This window comes from Lissotriton vulgaris, unplaced genomic scaffold (assembly GCF_964263255.1).
Source record: "Lissotriton vulgaris unplaced genomic scaffold, aLisVul1.2 SCAFFOLD_293, whole genome shotgun sequence".
NCBI lineage: Eukaryota > Metazoa > Chordata > Amphibia > Caudata > Salamandridae > Lissotriton > Lissotriton vulgaris.
In genome coordinates, this window is record NW_028254211.1 from 894,688 (window position 1) to 915,024 (window position 20,337).

Genomic DNA, 20,337 nt, shown 5'->3' on the forward strand with positions numbered 1-20,337 from the left:
CATTTTGTGCTGCAAAGTAAATCCAACAAAAAAACATTTTGCACAGGTTTGCATCAGATGCTGGAGTGGGTATTGGTGGGTACAGACAGTGGTGGAAGCCAAATAAGAAGCCACTCCAGAGGCAAATTCTTTTCTTTCAGAATCTTCAATATGCATTTCGGCCCAGCCTCAGCACTATCAAACAATCACTCAATGTGTCCCTTATTTTGGGATAATATGTCAAGGTCAGAAGTGGAGCCATCCATATGGCCCTTATTGACCTCTCCTGTGCCTTTGACTTAGTGGATAGAGGAAAATTATGGGCTTTGATGGAAGCAGCAGGCATTGATGTACGAGTTACTTACCTTTGGTAATGATGTATCTGGTAGAGACGATTCTAGCCGCATATTCCTTAACGTAGAATTATCCCCACGCGTGAGTCTGGATCTGGAAAACTTTTTGCCACAGCATCTCTGCGCGCCGGGGAGACGGCACCACGTGACTCCGCCCTGACGTCGTCCGCGTTTGTGACGTCAGTGAGAATACATAAGTCCCACTCCGGCGCGCCCATGTCTGTTTTCTTCTGAGAACTTTTCCACGCCACAACGCGGAGCCATCACAAACAAAAACTGTGAGATAACTGGAACAGTGTGCGAAAAAATCAGCTAAACAGAAAGGGAAGAATGAATGGTGAGGAACAGCACCATCCAGAATAGTGCCAGGCACCATGGCACCAAAAGTCACGGAAGGAAAGAACAGAGCACAGCTACTGCAAACAAACCTACAACAAATACAAAAGCCTCCCTGGGGGCAGAAAGCATGTGAAAAATTGCACAGCAGATGAAGAAGTCTGCAAACAACTGTCCAGAACCGAGAAGGGCATCAAGGCAAGAACGGAAGAGGAACGACAATTCACCCCCAGACAACACCAGCAGGGAGAGACATCTCCTGAAATGAACTAAGGGTCGAGATCCAACCAAGAGAACCCAACCCCAAGGACTGCAGAGGAGTCATAAGTGTAATCAACTAAAAGAAGAAGAAGAAGAGAGCACGAGCCTTCCCCCCACTGAAGACCAAGGTACAGGGGCGCAGAAGAACCCATGAAATCATCAACCAATCACCAGAAGGGAAGAAATGGAGCAATAACAAGACTAGCATCCCCCTGGGGGGAGGGTGGGGGGGGGGGGGAGTAAGAAAAATCACTTGCAGATGACAACCACCTAGAGGCAGGCGAGTGCAGAAGACCAAAGAAGGGTCCTCGTAGAACGGGGAGGAAAGGCGGGTCGTGAAGGAATCTGCGGTTAGAATCGTCTCTACCCGATACATTATTACCGAAGGTAAGTAACTCGTACATCTGATAGAGACTACTAGCCACAGATTCCTTAACATAGAATAGATACCCTAGCCATACCCAATGGGAAGGAGGGTCTGCGAGAGGACCTTCCCAGCTCAGGCGAACCCAAGGCCCCGACAGGGAACCAATTGCTGGGACAGGGAATAACCCAGTCCTCTCCAACAGGGGGTGAGCCACAGGGACAGGGAAAAGAGCCCCTCCCCCCCAAGCCGACAAGAACCTAGGTGTCGTGGAGAACACCACTCCCCCAAGGGATGTGTCACAGCGACAGCAGCAGCCTCGTCCGCACCAAACAGGAGAAGGACAGACAATACGAAAGGAGACCATAAGTCAATTTACCAGGGACCTCCACCGGAAGCACCAGGTACAGGCAACAGGAAAGGGTGTCAACAGCCAATGTACCAGGGACCTCTGTCGGAAGCCCCAGGTACAGGCAATGCGAAAGGAGGCCAGCAGCCAATGTACCAGGGATCTCCACCGAAAGCCCCCGGTACAGGCAATGCAAGGGAGTACCGAGGAAGAAGAGTACACCAGAGACTCCAAGGAGAAGAGCAGAAACTAGGGCAAGAGCCCTCCACCGGGAACACACCCAGTGAAGAGGGCGGCCAAACTCATCACAGCTGGACGTCAACAGGTCAGACAGAACAGCGCCTCAGTAATAAAGCAGGTGGGAGAGAAAAAACACAGTCCCATAAGGCTCCAGAAAGACCAGAAGCAGGGGTGCTAGGCCTCACTCCAAGGCCCCTGACCATGGACCAGAAGAACCGGCAGGCGCAGCTAGATGCCGACAAGCACCATTAACAAAACGTCCAGACCCAAACGTCCAGGCAGGCACAGCTGGGTGCCAAGAAGAAACCAGCCAGAAAACATGAGGAGAAACAAGTAGGATGAAAGCAAGTCGTCAACACAGGAAAATAACCCTTCTGCAACCAGACAAGGACCAGGCCAAACGGCAGACAAAGGGCAAAAAATACTGCAGCACAGAACAAATAAGAAAACCTGTGGCAGAAACCACAGAAGGCTTAGGAAGCAGCCAAAAAGAACACCCTTTGCCAAGATGGGGCTAAGCCAACTGAAAAGGTAGGCCAACCTAGGACCCCAAGGGCACAGTATCCCTAACAGAAAGTGTAACAGTCACCCCAACACCAGATTCCGGGAACAGTGGGATAACACCTCCCACTAAGACCTGGAGGATCAACAAAATCTCCTACTGAGGAGGAGGATGGAGCACCGCGAGAAAAAGCGGAATGGCGGAGTCTGTGTTAAACAGAAGGACCGCGCCAAAGGGTAGATCAACCAAGCGTTTCTTGACATTTTCAGGAAAATCAGCATCTCGTAGCCAGGCATGGCAACGAAGAGCCACAGAAGTGGCCATAGCAAGGCTGAGAGCATCGGCAACATCCGAACCCGCATGAAGAATAAACAAGGCCAACTCACTACCATCCAACACACAGCCCCGCAGATCAGCATGGGCACCCTCATGGGAGACATGCGAAAGAAGAGAATCAACAGAGTCCCACAGACTGAAAGTAGCCCTGGTCAACACACACAAAGTGTTAAGCACCCCGCAAGGCAGTGCTGGAAGAAGCGAAGACATTATGCCCCCATGAATCCAACCACCAGGCTTCCCGAGACGGAGGAAACAACACTATAGGCAAACACGGAAAGGCATTCCACAGAAGAGAGCCTTGAGTAGAAGAGTGGAAGGAAAGACAGACAGGGTCATGCGGAGCAGGGCGGTGGCGATGTAGAAGCGCCTGAGGCACCGGATCACCCGTGGCAGGGCGCCCCAAAGTCCCCATAAGAGAATTGTGGAGTGACGCTTCAAAGCGAAGGAACAACTCCCGTCCACCAGAGCCCTGGCGGTGAACTTCCAAAAGGTCGTCCACAGGAAACAGAGTGACAGGTTCACCTATCCGCAGAATACCAGCGGCTGTGGAAATGGCCCAAACAAAAAGAACATTAGCCTCCGTAGGCGCAGCAGAGGAGAAAGTAGCTCCTCCGTGGGCAACGGCTGCAGACTGGGCCGTCCGTCCCCATGTTTAGGGGGAAACGGCCATCCCCGGAACAGTGGGGTGTCCACAGGTGAAAGGGGAACCTGAGGAGCCCCAGGAGGCAGAGAGGCCAGGGGAAAACCATCCGCGAGCCACGGAAAGAAGGGTTCGAGGATTTAGCCAGTGGGGGCGGCGAGGAGCCCTCCCTGGAAGATGCCGGCCAAAAGGCAACGATACGGCGCCCGGTCTCCGGGGAGGAACACATCAACAGATGGCCAACCCCTGGAGAAGAAGGGACCTCAGAGAACGACTCCAGGACCCGATGCCGGCGCGGCTCCGTGAAGTCGGCCACAGGCGCCAGATCGATGTCAATCGGCGATGGAGGGAACACTCGCAGCGCCGGGCTGACTCCTGATACCCCTTGCTCTCCATGGGGATGGGGCGGGTCGACGCCAGAACGGCGAGGGATCTGCACCGAAAAGGCGCCGGCTCCGCCTCAGACGGGGCTGCCGCCTGCGCCGAGGACCGAGGGGGACTCGGAAAAGCACCCCAGGTACCCGCCTTCACTCGCGACTCCACCGAAGCCGGGGAGGAAGGCTCCTGGCGCCGAAATGTCACCGGCTCGGCCTCTGGTGAGGCAGCTGCCTGCTCAGAGGACCGAGTGGGACTCAGGGGGCAAGCCCGGAGTCACGGCTGTCTCCTGCGATGCCACAGCGAACCCCGTAGGGATTTGCCGCAAGGCAGGGACGCCAGGTGCCGAAGAGGGGAGTCCCGAAGGACCGCACCTCGAAAGCGCCACCCTCCTACGACCTGGAGCTGGAAAGTCCAGCGCTGGCGACTCTGCGGAAAGCCCCGTGCGAGGCAAGGGCCCCGCAGACATCTCAGGGGTGGAGGAAGGGCCAAAGAAGCCTGCAGTGCCACCGCGTAGGCTGTCATTTGGGCCCTAGTCACCTCTGCGCCGGGAAACGGAGGGTAAGAAGGTGGCAGGCGGGGCACATGTCCCTGGCAGAGCAGGCGCCACCCGCAAAAAGAGGACAAGGCCTCGGAGACAAACGAAAGGACCTACCAGCCGGCGAGCCACGCTCTTGGGACCGCGGCGAAAGACGATGTCGCAGACAAATCCGGCTGTACCTTGCCTCTGAGGTAAGGGACGGACGCTGGGATGACACCGACCTGGACAAGTGCACCGACAGAAACTTCATACGGCGCTCCCGTCGTGACTTAGGCTGAAGGTGCTGGCAGGCGTTGCATCTCCCCGAGTCGTGGTGTTCACCCAGGCACCACATGCAAATTGGCTGAGGGTCTGTCGCTGACATGGGATGGGGTCACGTGGTGCCGTCCCCCCGGCCCGCAGGGATGCTGTGGCAAAAAGTTTTCCGGATCCAGTCTCACGCCTGGGGATAATTCTACATTAAGGAATCTGCAGCTAGTAGTCTCTATCAGATCCACCCTTACTGGACCTTTTAAAAGCATCTCCCTTGGGATACATCCATGAAAGTGCGTTACATGCAAACTGGTGATTGTACTCACACTATAAGGGTCACACGTGGGGAAAACCAGGCTACATAGTGGCACCCTTCTTATTTCTATCATATATCAACGGTTTAGACTTGTTTTTAACCTTCCAAGCTATCGATGTACAAAAAATAGGTTCCCATTCTTTTGTACGCGGACAAAGTGGTCCTTATCACATGTACAGCCAACTGACTTCAGGCCCTTTAGATGGTTTTAATGATGTTATGAAGGATCTAAACCTGCAGATTATTCACAAAAACTCTTTTATTCTGATATACGGTCCAAAAAACACTTGCTGTGAACGTTTCTACATTGGAGGGCTCCTATCGCTAAGATTTTCAATTTTAATTACTTGAGCATTCCGTTTGATGCCAATTTGAACTGGGATAAGCTGATCATCCAGATATCCCAGAAGATGGTAGCTTATTGTGAAGCGATGTTTAGCGTTGCAAAAAAGTTAGGCCATGAGCCACTCAAAGAGATGTCTACGTTATGTAGGAGCAAATGCCTCTCAGTTGGCACTTATGGGGAAGGGGTTTAGGGTTATGCAAGCCTGGGTGTGCTCCAGACAGTTGAAAACAAATTCCTGTGCAGACTAATGGCTATCCCCAAATCAACGTCCAGCCTTATCTTACACCAAGAGTTGGGCTTAGGTTATTTACAGGATAAGGTCAGTTTGACCCCATCTAATTATGGCTAAAAGTATGGACCACCCGGAGTCCTGTGTTTCTCGCAAGGTAGTGGAGGATTGCCTCAATTTAAGTAATATGTCAGCCATTCCCTGGCTGACAAATGTTAAGATCACCCTCCGAGATCTAGACCAGAGCCAGGTGACAACCAAGTGACATTGGTCCGCATGATAAGGAGCTGGTAAAACAAAGGTCCCTTACCCTTAAGGAGGATGCAAGAATAACGAAATCACTCAATATGGGTTCTGTTCTTCAATATGTGCCTCTCTCTACCACTCTAGATCTGGAACAATACCTTTTTGGATAGATAATTCGGAACATAGATTTCACCTTACACAGTTAAGACTAAGAGCCTGATTACGATCTCGGTGGATGGGTTACTCCGTCACAACAGTGACGGATGACCCATCCTCCGAAATTGGAATCCTATAGGATATAATGGGATTTATTTTCCGCGGATGGTATATCCATCACCATTGTGACAGAGTAACCCGTTGGCCACGATTGTAAACAGGCTCTTAGTATGAATCACTTTTTCGTAGATTTCCTGCAAATGCGTATTCGGTTTCCTTCACTTCCGTGTTGCCCTAGTGATGGGGTCTCTACTTAATCCACAAACACTTCATACTTTTTTGCACACTTTATTGCACTTTAAGATCCCACTTTCTATGTCTTGGTCTCGGTCTTGGTCTCTACTTAATCCACAAACACTTCATACTTTTTTGCACACTTTATTGCACTTTAAGATCCCACTTTCTATGTCTTGGTCTAAGTGACATCAATAAATTAATCAACAAAACATTTGTAGAGGGCACTACTCACCTGTGAGGGTCTCAAGGCGGTAAGGGGGGGGGGGGGGGGGGGGGGTGCTACTCCTGCTCGAACAGCCAGGTCTTGAGATGAGAAGTCTCCTAAAGGTTAGCAGGTCCTGGGTCTGCCGCAAGTGGATGGGGAGGGTGTTCCATGTCTTGGCGGCTAGGTGGGAGAATGATCTGCCGCCGGTGGTCATTCAGTGGATGGGTGGAACGGTTGGGAGGGCAAGGTCAGCGAAGCGAAACTGGCGGTTTGGGGTGTAGAAGGTGAGTCTTTTGTTGAGGTATGTTGGTCCTGTGTTGTGGAGTGCTTTGTGAGCATGGGTAAGGAGCTTGAAGGTGATCCTCTTATTGACGGGGAGCCAGTGCAGGTCTCTCAGGTGGGCAGTGATGTGGCTGTGGCGGGGGATGTCGAGGATGAGGCATGCGGAGGCGTTCTGTATGCGTTGAAGTCTTTTCTGGAGTTTGGCCACGGTTCCCGCGTAGAGGGCATTGCCGTAGTCCAGCCTGCTGCTGACGAGGGCCTGGGTGACTGTCCGTCCTTCTGGTTCCGGTAGGGATCCATCTGTAGATCTTGCGAAGCATGCAGAGGGTGTTGAAGCAGGAGGAGGAGACAGCGTTGACTTGCTGGGTCATAGATAGTGATGAGTCTAGGATGAACCCCAGGTTTCGTGCGTGGTCGGTGGGTGTTGGTACAGCTCCCTGCATGGCCAGCCACCAGGAGTAGTCCCAGGTGGAGGGGGTGGAGCCAAAAATGAGGGCCTCTGCCTTGTCAGAGTTCAGTTTCAGGCGACTGTTCATCCATTCGGCGACGGCCTTCATTCCTTTGTGCAGGTTGGATTTGGCAGTGGTGGGGTACTTGTGAGGGAGAGGATCAGCTGGGTGTCGTCGGCATATGAGACAATGTTGAGGTCGTGCGAGCGGGCGATGTTGGCGAGCAGCACCATGTAGACGTTAAAAAGGGTTGGGATGAGGAATGATCCTTGGGGTACGCCACAGATGATCTTGGTGGCTTCGGATCAGAATGGAGGTAGGCGGACTCTCTGGGTTCTGCCGGTGAGGAAGGAGGTAATCCAGTCCAGGGCTTTGTCGCGGATCCCTGCGTTATGGAGGCATGTGCGTAGGGTGTGGTGGCAGACGGTGTGGAAGGCGGCCGAGAGGTCCAGGAGGATGAGTTTGAATACACATCAAGAAGGTCTGTACTACTTAAAATGCCTAAATTCGCCCTCACTATGTTTTTCGGTCATAAATTTGATCTCTTCCACCTTAAAACTGAGGACAGTTATGTTTGTGATAATGTTTATTAAGTGATCAATGCCTGGATGTACTGCACACTTTTTTAATATTCATACCTTTTTAACTGTCTTGCCATAAATTGCTTATTTGTAATGAAGAATTGTGTATTTTAGAACATTCACTCAATGTAGTCAATTTAATATTCCACTGATTAATTGACAAGGTAATTGGGATATGTTTAAGTAAATATGTTGTCTGTTTTTCTTTTTTGCGCCTTTGTGGTCATATTTGACTGAATAACGGTTTGACTGACAATTCAGTTCAATATAGTTGATTGTATTTTATTTTGGAATGCATGTAATTTGTAACTTATGCAATGTAAAATACATACTAGAATAATATCTAAATGTAATTATGCTACACATTCATTTGTAACGTATTCAATGTAAAAATGCATCCTGGAATATGCTAGAAATTCACATTATAATTCATCAATCTACATTAGAAAAACATATTTTGCTTGACTTCCCACCTGATTAAAACCCTGATAGGTATAAGTGGCAAAGAGTATCAACTAGTGAGATTTGCAAAATGCATTTGTTACACTCTTTCCACGTTGTATCAAAGAATTGGGCTACTGTGTAGACCAAAGCCGGGTCTTTGGAAGAGTAATGTCTAGGCTTTATTCACCAGTATGACTCAATAGCCCTTACTCTTAAAAAACCAATTACCAAGTATTTTGTAACCTCTCCACCGTGAGCTCCCGTTGAGGAAGGGAGAGGGTCTCCCGCTGACCAAATCACGGTCCTACATCCACCACTTCAGCTCTTTTGCAGTCTCCGCTGAAATCTGAATGCGGTTGGAGAGGTCTCCTTGTTGTTGGATCCTGTGAGACTTCAGATCCCACTACAGAGCGCACTTATGCCACCTGGCGTGCTCGACCAGCAGGTTGCAGAGGCCATCAGTCCCAGCAGCCTAAGACTCGACCTCACTGAAATCCAGGACAAAGGCTGAAAGATCACCTCATAGCCTGAATATCCTGGACTTTCTTTACTGGGGTGAAGGTCACAAAACCGATCTGTGTCCAGAATGGTTCTGATGAAAGGAAGCATCTTAAAAGGAGTCAGGTGTGACTTTGGCATGTTGCTAGTGGACTCTAAAGATGACATATGGTTCACCGTAGTCTGGAGGTGATTGACAATTGTCTGGGGGAGACCACCTTCAACAGCTGGTCATCGAGGTAGGAGAAGCCTATGACCTCTGACCTCCAAAGATGTGCTGCCACCAGCACCATCACTTTTGTGAATGCGTGAGGGGCACTAGTGAGACCAAAGGGGTGCAGAGCAAATTGAAAATGGTTGTGTCCCATCAAAAACTTCAGATGGTGCTGATAAGCCTGCAGGACAGCTTCATGGAAATAGGAATCCTGCAGGTCCTGTGCCACCATCCAGTCTCCAGGGTCAAGAGCAGGCAAAACCTGGCCTAGTGCAACCATTTTTAAATGTTTCTTTTTAGAGTAAGGTGGAGGTATCAAGACCACTAGCCTCCTACATGTCATCATAACAATTTTCCTTGTGATAAGATTGACCAATCTCATTAACTGCATTATAACCGCTATCTATATCTGTGCCAAACAGGGAATGCAGGGTGTGTTGTCTTCATTGTGAAGGCAGATGGAGGAAATGGAGCCTCAACGGTGTCCGAGCACAACTTCAGTCCTGGTTCAACTGGCGCTGACTCAGTGTGCCTTGTCTTCTGAAGTTGCCAGACTTGGCATCAGTGTCAATGAACCGGGATCCGGCATGGGCCATAAGATCCGTAGACATTCCAGATCTATTCAGCAAGGATCCAAAGAGTCGAGCCTGGCTATGTGGAAGTCTCTGATCTGCTTAGGAGAGGCAGATGGCCAAGGAAACTCAGGTAGTGCCGGAGCAAGTTGCAGTATTGGCTACAAAGTCAAACTTCTTTGGGAGCGAGATCGAGACATATTGTGCTGCTGGGAGCCTTCTCAAAATGTGAGTGGAGGGAAAGTGCTGAATAATACTTATATTTCTTATGCCTTTTTCGACTTGCCTGGAGCTTGCCAAAGTAGAGTTTCACATCAAGGTCTCATATAGTCCTCACGTTCATCAACATGCCGTCAGTACAGGCCTTTGAGTCGTGTTTCGACCCCAGGCACACAGGCAAATTTGGTGAGGATCTGTCACAGACATTTGTTTGCTGGCAGAACTGACAAGGCTTAAAACCTAAATAATGTGGGTGGGTCTGCACACCATCTCAATCAAACTCATATGGTATTTTAATGCAATTTCAATTTTATATGCATGCAGGGCTATGGGAGAGGGTACCTGCTGGCGGGCCGGGTTCACGAGCCAGGCATTCATGCACTGCTTTTCTAAGCTAGCATCCACAATCCTCTTGAATGTGACACTGTTCCTTTAAGAAAAAAAAGAAGCCCAACTTTCTCACAGGGGAGTGGCGGAGACAGAACAATGGGTGCAATTGCTGACGAGGCTCTTTTTGTCTGGGCTTGACGTCATTTAAAAAAATAAAATATAAGGAAATTCACACTGTTTCAAATAATAGATGCCCAGTGCCGTGGCGGCGCGGTATCTCGCAGCAAGATAAAACCTGCCATTTTGGGACATAACACGTCTCTTGCTCACTGTTAAAAAAAAAAATTTGATAGAGGAGAAGCAGCTTTGGATCCCACCTCTAGTGGCACAGTAAGAAAGGAACTGATGTCAGAATGCTGTAGTGACGCCTATATAGGCTCCACACGTAAGCAGAACGTTATCAGTGTGGAGCCGAACGGTGCCACCTACTGGGTAGAGGTACTGCAAATTAGTTTTTGGATCCACTCTGATGCTTGGGGAATATTCAAACTGTGAGGACACTGGAGTTAGAAGTCTCTATCAGCCATGAAAAATATATATATATTTATATATATATATAAAAATGAAATATCAATCATGTCATCAGTCCTCACTCTTATGCTCTTCTTGGCCCTCATGCTGTTGGAGCACAGTGTCGGCATGAGGTTCTCAAAATATATTCCAACCAGTGATGCTTACTGGAGAAAGTACTCGTATATTTAGCCCACTTGGGCTATATTAGGGCTCAATGTGACATAGTGTCATCAAAATTTGTAATCAATTTGCATTTGATCAGGTGGAACTAATAATAATCTGAGAACTTGGGTTTCAGTAATCAGCTAGCCTGATGTCATCAGGACCTGAAGTGGTTTGCCACTTATTGTGACCTGGCAAAAACAATGGTCTTTGACCACAGTGTGTGTTGCACCCATTTTTCCCTCTTGCAAATAGGGAGAGAACCCGGTCTACTGCCTGCGGATGGCTTATGTGTGGATATGTCGAAGCTGTGCATCGCTTGATACAGTCAGGAATGCTGATGCTGCGCCTCCTCTTGCAAGGCTTGTTTGTCTTGGCAGACTGTCCTGGCTGCAGTCTGCTCTTTCCGCCAGACTCTGAGCGCTGTGATCATGCATTCCACATTTCTACCGCTTATTATTTTATTTCAAGTACATTAAAAGTAAAACTATCTGAAATGATTATCTAGTAGCAAACCAGCAGTGGCAGCTATGGGGAGGAATGAATGAACACTGCAGATGGGAGCCAACCTAGGGCCTCCGACCGCAAAGACATCCAGCTGGCTTGGTCTTGGTTTAGGGAAGATTGCATTTCCTGCTCCACTGGGCTGATGCCAGAGTTTTGGGGCCTAGTGTCACATGCCAAGTGGTGGTGCTGCCTCAACTGAAGAGGCCATGATCTCGACTGGCAGGGTAGTCCTCACGCTTACGGGCAAGATCTGCTTCAGTGGGCCGGGTTCACGAGCCAGGCATTCGTGCACTGCTTTTCTAAGCTAGCATCCACAATCCTCTTGAATGTGACACTGTTCCTTTAAGAAAAGAAGCCCAACTTTCTCACAGGGGAGTGGCGGAGACAGAACAATGCAGACTTGGTGCAATTGCTGACGAGGCTCTTTTTGTCTAGGCTTGACGTCATTTTAAAAATTAAAATGGAAGGAAATGAATACTGTTTCAAATAATAGATGCCCAGTGCCATGGCGGCGCGGTATCTCGCAGCAAGATAGCAGAAACGAGTTGAGGGGTTATGTTTCTTTATTCATTTGAGCCCTCTGTGTTATAGTAAGGCCTGCTGCTGCCCCCAAATGCTTCTCATGGAACGCTGCCCTCGTGGACAGCTGTCCTCGAATGACCCTTTCTCCCCTTCCCTCCTCGCCTCTCCTGGACATCACGTAGAGGGACGCGCACTGGTCAGTGATCATCATTTCTATGACTGATGAGGCTCTTTTTCTCTAATGGCTTCAGGTCATATTTCACAAATTAAAATAGAAGGAAATTAATACTGCTTCATGCAATAAATGGCCAGCTCATTCAATAAACCACTCAAAAACCTTCTTTGCAACTAGCACTTGAAAACATGATCTTGGATTCCAGTATATGTGCCTCCCAAAACTCATGTTATAGAGGCCCTTTCTATATGTTGCGGCAATAGTTCCTTAAATACTAGTAAACTGTTCAATACCGTCTTACGGTTTACTTTTAGCTGATAATATATAAATTGGGCTGCTTTGTATTCCTAGAAGGGATACCACTATGCAGGGACAGCTCCTCCGCTAAGGCGGAAGAGTGTCGCCCCACTAAGTGCAAGTGCCCAGGATGGGTATTTGGACGGGGTAATTTCAGGTCCACATGTTATTCCCCATTCTGGGAATAACTACTCATAATACCTGGAGTTAATTGCAAAGATACCAGCCGGAACTGTTATTTCCAGGCAAATGGTATACCTGCACATAAATACGACCACCTTGTAATTGGGGCCAAAATCTTTCTGTGTGACCCATAAGTGCTGCACTAAGTCCTGGTCAAACAGCCTCTAACTCCAGAAACTCTACATGTGCTATATGTTATGTCATGACTCTTTCTCTATGCCCAAGCCGCCTTTTTTAAAAAAAATTGCTTGAAACGGTGTAACTCCAAGAGTCTACCATCTACACCCGTGTCCTCAAGGAGGCTCACGTTCAACGTTTAGCACAGTGTCCAGCTAATAAACATATAAACTGCTCCAAAAGGATTATCCAAAAATTCCTTTATTGTGGCTTCTTTTCAAAACATCACAAACAGCCAACAGGTGTTTCGAGGAAACTCTCTTTGTCAATGCTCAACATTATGGTGCTATCGATTTTCGTTCATATATTTGGTCCAAATTGGTATTAACATCCAGTACCTCACGTGTCTTGAGATATCTCTTCAAAAGAACTTTATGGCAAAGGTTACCCAAGATAAAAAACACTTTTATATGTGATTTGATTTGATTTAGGTTCTTCCGCTGCTGTTTTCAGGAAGTTACATAATTGGCAGCTATCTCCCCAGGCTAGATTGCAAACAGCATGTTATGATGAAAATGAATTCTGCACTCTGAGGTTTAAAAAATTATTTTATATTGTGCAAGAATTTTTTATTACATGAAGTGAAAAAAATTAATCCGACACTTTTCGACCTTTGGTCTTTGTCACAGGTGAATTACCCCAGACCCTTCCAACATCCCATTATAAACATTCCCTGAGGGACAGTAGTTTGTTACTATGTCACTTCTGTCCATGGGATTGTGGGAGTTGTGACTCCAATTTACGGTTGTGAATACAAAAATAAATTCATTTTATGTGGAACAATGGTGCAATGTAATTTTTTATTTTCCTGTTTCACAATCATGCATACCGAAAAGAAGTTTTATGGATGAGGTCGAAACGTGTCGGGTTTGTCTTTTCACACTTTATGTAACTTTGAGTTTTTGTACAATATAAGCAAATGTTTGCAACCCCAGTGTGTTCAGGAGCTTTTGAACATAAGGAGCTGTTTGCTTTGGATACATATGGGTAGACTCACAATACCCACCACAGGCACAAGCAAGCGCTCAGCAAAATAAAGTCATTGTGGTTAGGCTACAAGGAGGATTGGTCGCAGCCATTGCAGGCAGGAATGGGTTTCTGAATTTGGTGTTGCCTGGAGCTCCAGGTACGAGGTCCATCAATGACAGTCTGGACATCAAGAGGTATATGCAACAGAATGGTGTGAAAGCACAGAAGGAATGTGCCTGGGTGATTGGTGAACCAGCACCCCCAGCGGAGCAGAGTACCTATCTGAGACTCCGGAACCAGATGGTTGAAGCCTGGGCGAGACGGGACTGGTGGGTGACATCAAACTGATCAACAACACCCAGCAGTTAAGGTCTCTAACGAGGACGGTATTTGATAAACACACATATAGACAACATAACAAGCACTATAAAACCGAGAGGAAACGTGATTGTAACTTGCTTTAATTCTTTGATAAGCTGTTTTGTGCTTTCCTAGAAATATGCGATTATATTTCAGTTTGAATGAAAATATAAACTGTTAATTAAAGGAAGGTAAAGGGTAATCCAGACTGATAGTACATTATATTCAAGCCTCCGATCTCCTTAGAGTAGTGTGAAGTTTTATTGTGAATGCATTTAATGGCATTGGTTCAAGAGCAATTTAGATTGATTTTTAGTATACTGAACTAGTTTTAACCTCAGACCTCACTGTAAGTGAAGTAAAGAGCTTGGTAATCAATCGAAGAACAATTTAACAACATACCATCCTGACAACATTTAAGTCCTATCAAAGTGGCAAGAGCAAAACTCGGAGAATAATGGAATTAATCTTGTAGACTTTTTGGAAGGATAACAGGCATATTTCTCCTTTTTTGTATTTTTTTTTAAAAGGACTTAGCTGTGAGATAGAAGTATGCTTGTTTGTGAGTCTTGAATATTTTTGTTCTTGGGGTTCTCAAGATAGGCACATCTTTGATTGAAATGTAGCAGGATCCTCAGCTTTAGACAACATATTTTTCAAGTAGTTGAATTGAGCATATATATATTGTTTGGTGTTAGTTTAGGCATATGTTAAAACAGCCAAGTCACTTAAGTACAATTAATTCTTTGCTGCATTAATGTTATACTAACTGCTGTCTTTAGAACAATGGCATTTATGGCTTAAAACATTACATCCTTATATAACATGTATTATGCTTCATATCATTTGTTTTTTATAGCACAATGAAATGGAACAGGAAATGTATTAATTGACTTCTGGACATTCTAAAATGCTTTTTAAGAGATTGCACGAACATACATATTAATTTGTCAATTTTCACTGTTATGTTATTTCACTACTTAATGTGGGTGATTGCTCTACTCCTTGACCCGTGAGAAAGGCACTGCCGAAACGCATCGGGAAGAGGCATTTTTTAAATAAAAGAGTGCAGCATGCAAAAGCGTCTGGGTGTTTCTATGCACTATGAGGAATCTGTGAGCTTATGTTAAGGGCAACTGGAGCCCGGCTCAGCCACGCTGAATAGCCCGAGTACTTCTGGGTCTAGAAGGGGTATGCAGATTGCTTATGGAATTGGGATAACCGCAAGGAGGGGAACGAGATACCGATGCAGACTGACTGTAACACCGCCATCTCCAGTGGTGTCGTGAAGGACAGTGATTACGCGGTCCAGAGCAGGACATATGTGAGCCCTACGGAACGTCGTACTTATTACGCACAAGCAAGGGTCACCCCCCGAGTCGGGGACCCCGACAGCAGACCTGTTGCTCAGCAGTGCGTGCTTGACATTACAGCAGTTTTACTTGTTTCATGCACATTGGATAATCGCCGTGGAGCGGAACCACAAGGACCTTGAAGCATGTTGCGCTTTTAGTGACACACACTTGGTTAAACTGCAGTTGGCTATTTTTAGAGCACTTAAGGCAACATGGCTTCTACTGTGGAAGCTAAGAGGGAGGAAGCGTCTAATAAATTGTTTTTTTTTGCCCAGAATGTGGATTCCCTAACACCAACTCCCAGAGCAGTAATGGTATAACTACGCACTTAAAATTTGACAAATTGGAGAAACTTCACCAAAAAACAACTTGCTAAATAGTGGGAAGCTGAGACGCCTTAAAAGTATATAGATGTTATAAGGGTCAAGAAAGACCTAAGAATATTCACAATCCCCACCTCTGAGGATCCTGAGACCGGAGATGCTAGACGAGTGGGCCAATAAGAACAAATGTAGTTCAGTCACCATGGTGAGACAATTAGTCAAATTTGCCCTGAAGAACAGCGATAAATTACTGGAAGAAGTTGAAAAATGGAGTCAAGAACTAAAGAATGCTGTGTTATGATAAGGGCAACCGAATTCTGACTCAGACCACTGTGCTGAATAGCCCGACAACTTCTGGGTCGCAAAGGTGTATACAGATTTTTTATGGACTTGGGCTAACTGCAATGAGGCGAACGAAGGGAATGACCAATATGTTTAAAAAAAAAAATAGATCAATAACTGGGCCTCTTCTGACCTAGACCCAATACCTGTGTGCATTCTTTCCTTGATCATCCCCTCCCAAAGCTGTAATCTCTGCTCCCCACAGAAGCAGAGAGCTAGAGCTGCACCGACAGGCTCAGAGAGAGCCCTGCCAGACCAGCCTGCTATTCCTTTATACAGAAGCAAAAGTGGGAAACACATTGTATTTCTGACTACTACTACGCCACTGCAGTGACCAAACAAACCAGATTTCGAATCTGGTATTCACAATGGCGGCACTCAGTGGGAGCATACATATTTACGCCACGTAAAAAGATTTATGCCCACGGTGTTGATGCTGCAAAAGACGCACCTGATGGGCACACACTGCCTTCTTTTGAAGCGCTTTGGGAATGACTGTGTGTACCACTCAGGGTTTGTGTGGGGGTCTCGTGGCTGGCGCTGCTCTTGGTGGGAGTTGAGGGACTCCTCGAGAGCCAGCTTTACAACTTTTTGAGTGGATATATACCACCCAGTCCCCCTCCCTGGCACTGACAGCAATAAAGCATGCTATCCTTGCCTTCCCATCCAGGATCACAATAATTGGTGGAGACTTTAACGCCTACCCCAACACCAACCTAGACTCCTCGGGCTGCCAGGGCCAAGCAGCTCCAGACTTGGATGGAATGGAAATGGTTGTTATTAGGTTAGTCACTGCAGAGAGGGTTCCAGCCCATCCTTCTTTTAAACAGCCTATTAATCCCAATTATATTTGTGCACTGGGGGAGATATTAAGTTGGATGACAAAATAGGGTTACAGTAGAGAGGACCCAGTCTCGGTGGGGCTAGGGTCCAGCCTGTTATAGTTCTGAGTGCCGATCATGGGAGGAGGAAAGGCTTTTGGAAACAGAAGTGGCCAAAGGGAAATAAAAATGCAGCCAGGGCACATCAAGGTCACGTTGGGCTCTGCCAGGCCCGGCTTTAGGGCAGTGCGATATGTGCGGCCGCACTGGACGCTGACCTGTGGAGGGAGCACTGACCTCAGGGGGGACCGCTGTGTTTAGCGCTAACTTATAATTGGAGCGATGATGGAAACTTTTGGCCGGTGGTAGTGAGTGAATCCGAGGAGGCAGTCATATGGTGTGGGGGCGCCACAAATGATTTCCGCACCGGGCTCCACCAGTGCTAAAGCCGGCTCTGGGCTCTGGCCAGGACAGCTCACTGCAACCCTGCCTGACAATGAGCTGTCCAGGCTCATAAAGACCCCTTTGGTTGTGTCAGTCAGAATGTGCGGTGCGAGGCTTCAAAAAACAATATATATACATACATCCATGAAAGAGAGTGGCTTGGAAACAAAACAGACTCACAGACTGATCTTTGGTTGGAGCCTCTCGGGCACTGCACTTCTTGCGGTATAGCACAGTGCTACCCTTTGGCACCAGGGCCGGCTTTAGTGCTGGTGGAGCCCGGTGCGGCAATTATTTTGGGCACCCCTCCCCCGTGACCTCCTACTTGGATTCTCTCACTACCACCAGGTAAAAGTGCCCCTCATTGCTCCAATCATAAGTTATTGCTAAACACAGCACACTCCCTGAAGTAAGCGCCCCCCCCGTCCGCATGTCAATGCCCAGTGTGGCCACACCAGTCGCACTGCCCTAAAGCTGGCCCTGTTCTGCACCATTTGCTTGATATTTTTTAGAATAGGGCAGAGCCACTGTATTGTGGAGATTGAGGCGGCAGGGGTGGACCAAACTATGCGGCAGGGATGACAAAATTATGCGTCAAGAAAAGGCATATTACGCTGCATAATGCAGCACAATTTGTGATAGTGTTATTCTATTACTTTCTCATGTTTACACCTTAATACAACCTGGGCAAAGGTTTCACCTCATGAGTACCATTCAACACCCAATCACAGCAATAAGCACCAGAAAAGTGCCCATTCAACTTTTGCAGAGGGCCCTCCACTGCGCGGCAAAACGTGTTGCTACATTTTTTGTAACTGTTGATCTCTTTTTTTGTTAAAATATGCCAATTTTGCAGCAGACAAAGGATTATGTGGTAAACCATTGAGATGAGGAAAACACTGCGGCTGCAGAGTTGCAAAATTCCAGTAGCCTTGGGAAAGGTCTTCTCAGCCCCTCCCAGACTGAGATTTAGAGGACACCCTGGCGCCCAACCCTTAACCGTAAAAAGCATGAAAATAAGACTATTTTTCCTTCTTAAAAAAAGACTGCTTGGCACAATGTAGCTACCTGTTGTTCGTCTCATTGCATGAAAAAGATGCATTGCACTGACCTCTGTTTAAAAGCCTTTTCAGCCATTTCCCTTGCAGCTCGTTTGACCTCTTCAGGAACCGCATCCTTCTCTGCCTGTGACACCTGGTGAACTTTATGCCCCGCATCTAAGCGGTAAGGTCCTCCTTTGCCTCCGAGCCCAGCCGTATCTCTTCCACCTGGAGCATTCAGGAGAAGGAGCATTGTTACACTTAAGCCTTCCCATCGCTTCTAAAAACAATGCAACACTTTTACAAACTCAACTTTCTAATAATGACAACTGAGATAAACACGAAAGGTCCTGAGAAAGGTATCATGAAGCTCGCGAGTTGGGTGTCTTTTCTGTCCACTTTGCAGTCAGACCCAGAGAACATGGTCAGGCCTAGTCCCAGGGGCATTTTGGAGTACGTAAATAAGTATGCATGTACTACACTCTGGGGTACTCATACATGCCTTTGTGAACTGGCCCCAAATTAACAAAAGAGGGGAAAATGTTAATATTCATGTACAAAACAAACAAATAGAAATGACTGTGCCTTCTTTGCACTTTTATTAATATTGAGTTGCACGTCGGGCCGATTCACAACGGCAAGTAGGAGTACGTTTACAGAGTGCTCAAGTAGGGCAACTTCCCATACTGTCAAGGTATGAACGTACAGGCATGAGTACTTCGGTGCATGGGAAGACCACAATTACTTGGTCTGCCTTGATTTTATAGAATATAAAGTAGATGCTGTGGGAAGACTCCAGTATATGTTTCACAGATGCAGGACACCCAACTAAACAGTGCAGGATTCGTTTTTATTTTTACAAAACATTAAAATGGCACTGCATGCATTTTCTCATGTTGACTATACCATCCTACACAAAAAAAATTTGGAAGGATCCCCATGTGATTTACACAGGGAGGGGAGCAAACACTACAGAAAATGAAACCCTGTGGTTTGTATTTGCAAAAAAGTCAAAGTGCTGACTGTGGGAAGACGTGTGGGGGAAATTTGCCTAAGGAGAATCCCTAATGTTAATCAAGTTATGGTGCAAAGAAATATTGAACACTTATCACACTGTATATCAAAACATTATTCAATAAACAAATCCAACAAAAATATAAAAACAATTTGCACAATTTATTGTGGTACCTCCCTTTAGGGTTACACTCTAAATTTTAAAAACATTGCTAAAAAGGTTATCTTCATGGTAAAAAAAACAAAAAAAAACATAGACAATGATAAAAAACCGTCAAAGGAAAGAGTCGACGCGGCGTTTCGGTGTCTTTACAATAGTTGCACCTTCATCAGGACATTTGACAATATTGACTTGTAATCTCAAATCGAAGATTTTTATATCAGGAGACTTCTAAGTCGATTGGGGACTTGCACTATTATATTTCATCTGGTAGTATGATACCTTCATAGGAGCATATGTGCTTATAAATCGGCACGGAGGAGCCACCATAATTTAATATGCGGCCGTTTTCAACAAAACTGTCAGATCCCTTCTTCAAATTGGAATCACGGTTCAAGAACTCGTTTTTACTCGATCGGTGAGAGTAGATATAGGCTCATCCAATGCGAGAGGGTTTGATTCACTTCCTGTTTTTCATCAGCCTAGTTCAATGGATTCGGCCTCCCTGCTCCTCTGTGTCCGTGTCGTCAAGGACACCATCCTATACATGCCCAGCAATTAATATGCTGCTTTATCTTTTTGTATCCACGTAAACAGGGCCGGTCCTAGGTCTTTTGGGGCCCTTGGCACAAAGAATATGTGTGAGGCCCCTTAACTTGCATACAACGTGAAATCACAGAAATTGACATCATAGGAAGTGCCATTAATTGTCTATGGTTGAGTTACTTTGCAGGAAGCAACTTTCTTGGTGCAGCTATCAGTAAAACAAAAACATAAATATTAACACAAATAAAATAGGCACCTTATTTAAAATTTCATTTAACTGGAAATACATTATATTAGTCAAACTGGAAGGAAAAGTTAGCCCTAGTCTCTCCAAAAACGTATAAATTCAATCAAATGTTAACAATATGTTTCCAGATAAGGGCATTGGGTATGTATAATGTGCATGCAGTATTTATATATGCCAGGGAATGGCTCCCTCGAATCATGCAGTG

General features: G+C 46.6%; 1 protein-coding gene across 1 annotated transcript in view; it reads right to left on the bottom strand.

Annotated features, from left to right (window-relative positions):
• The window catches only part of LOC147659640 (von Willebrand factor A domain-containing protein 8-like), a gene marked incomplete at its 5' end in the record, with an annotated part of 1,204,277 nt that overhangs the window by 219,050 nt on the left and 964,890 nt on the right, over window positions 1-20,337 (bottom strand). The window contains one exon of the mRNA XM_086951584.1: window positions 18,237-18,393. Coding sequence (XP_086807710.1) covers window positions 18,237-18,393 — 157 coding nt within the window. The remainder of the gene's footprint in view (window positions 1-18,236; window positions 18,394-20,337) is intronic.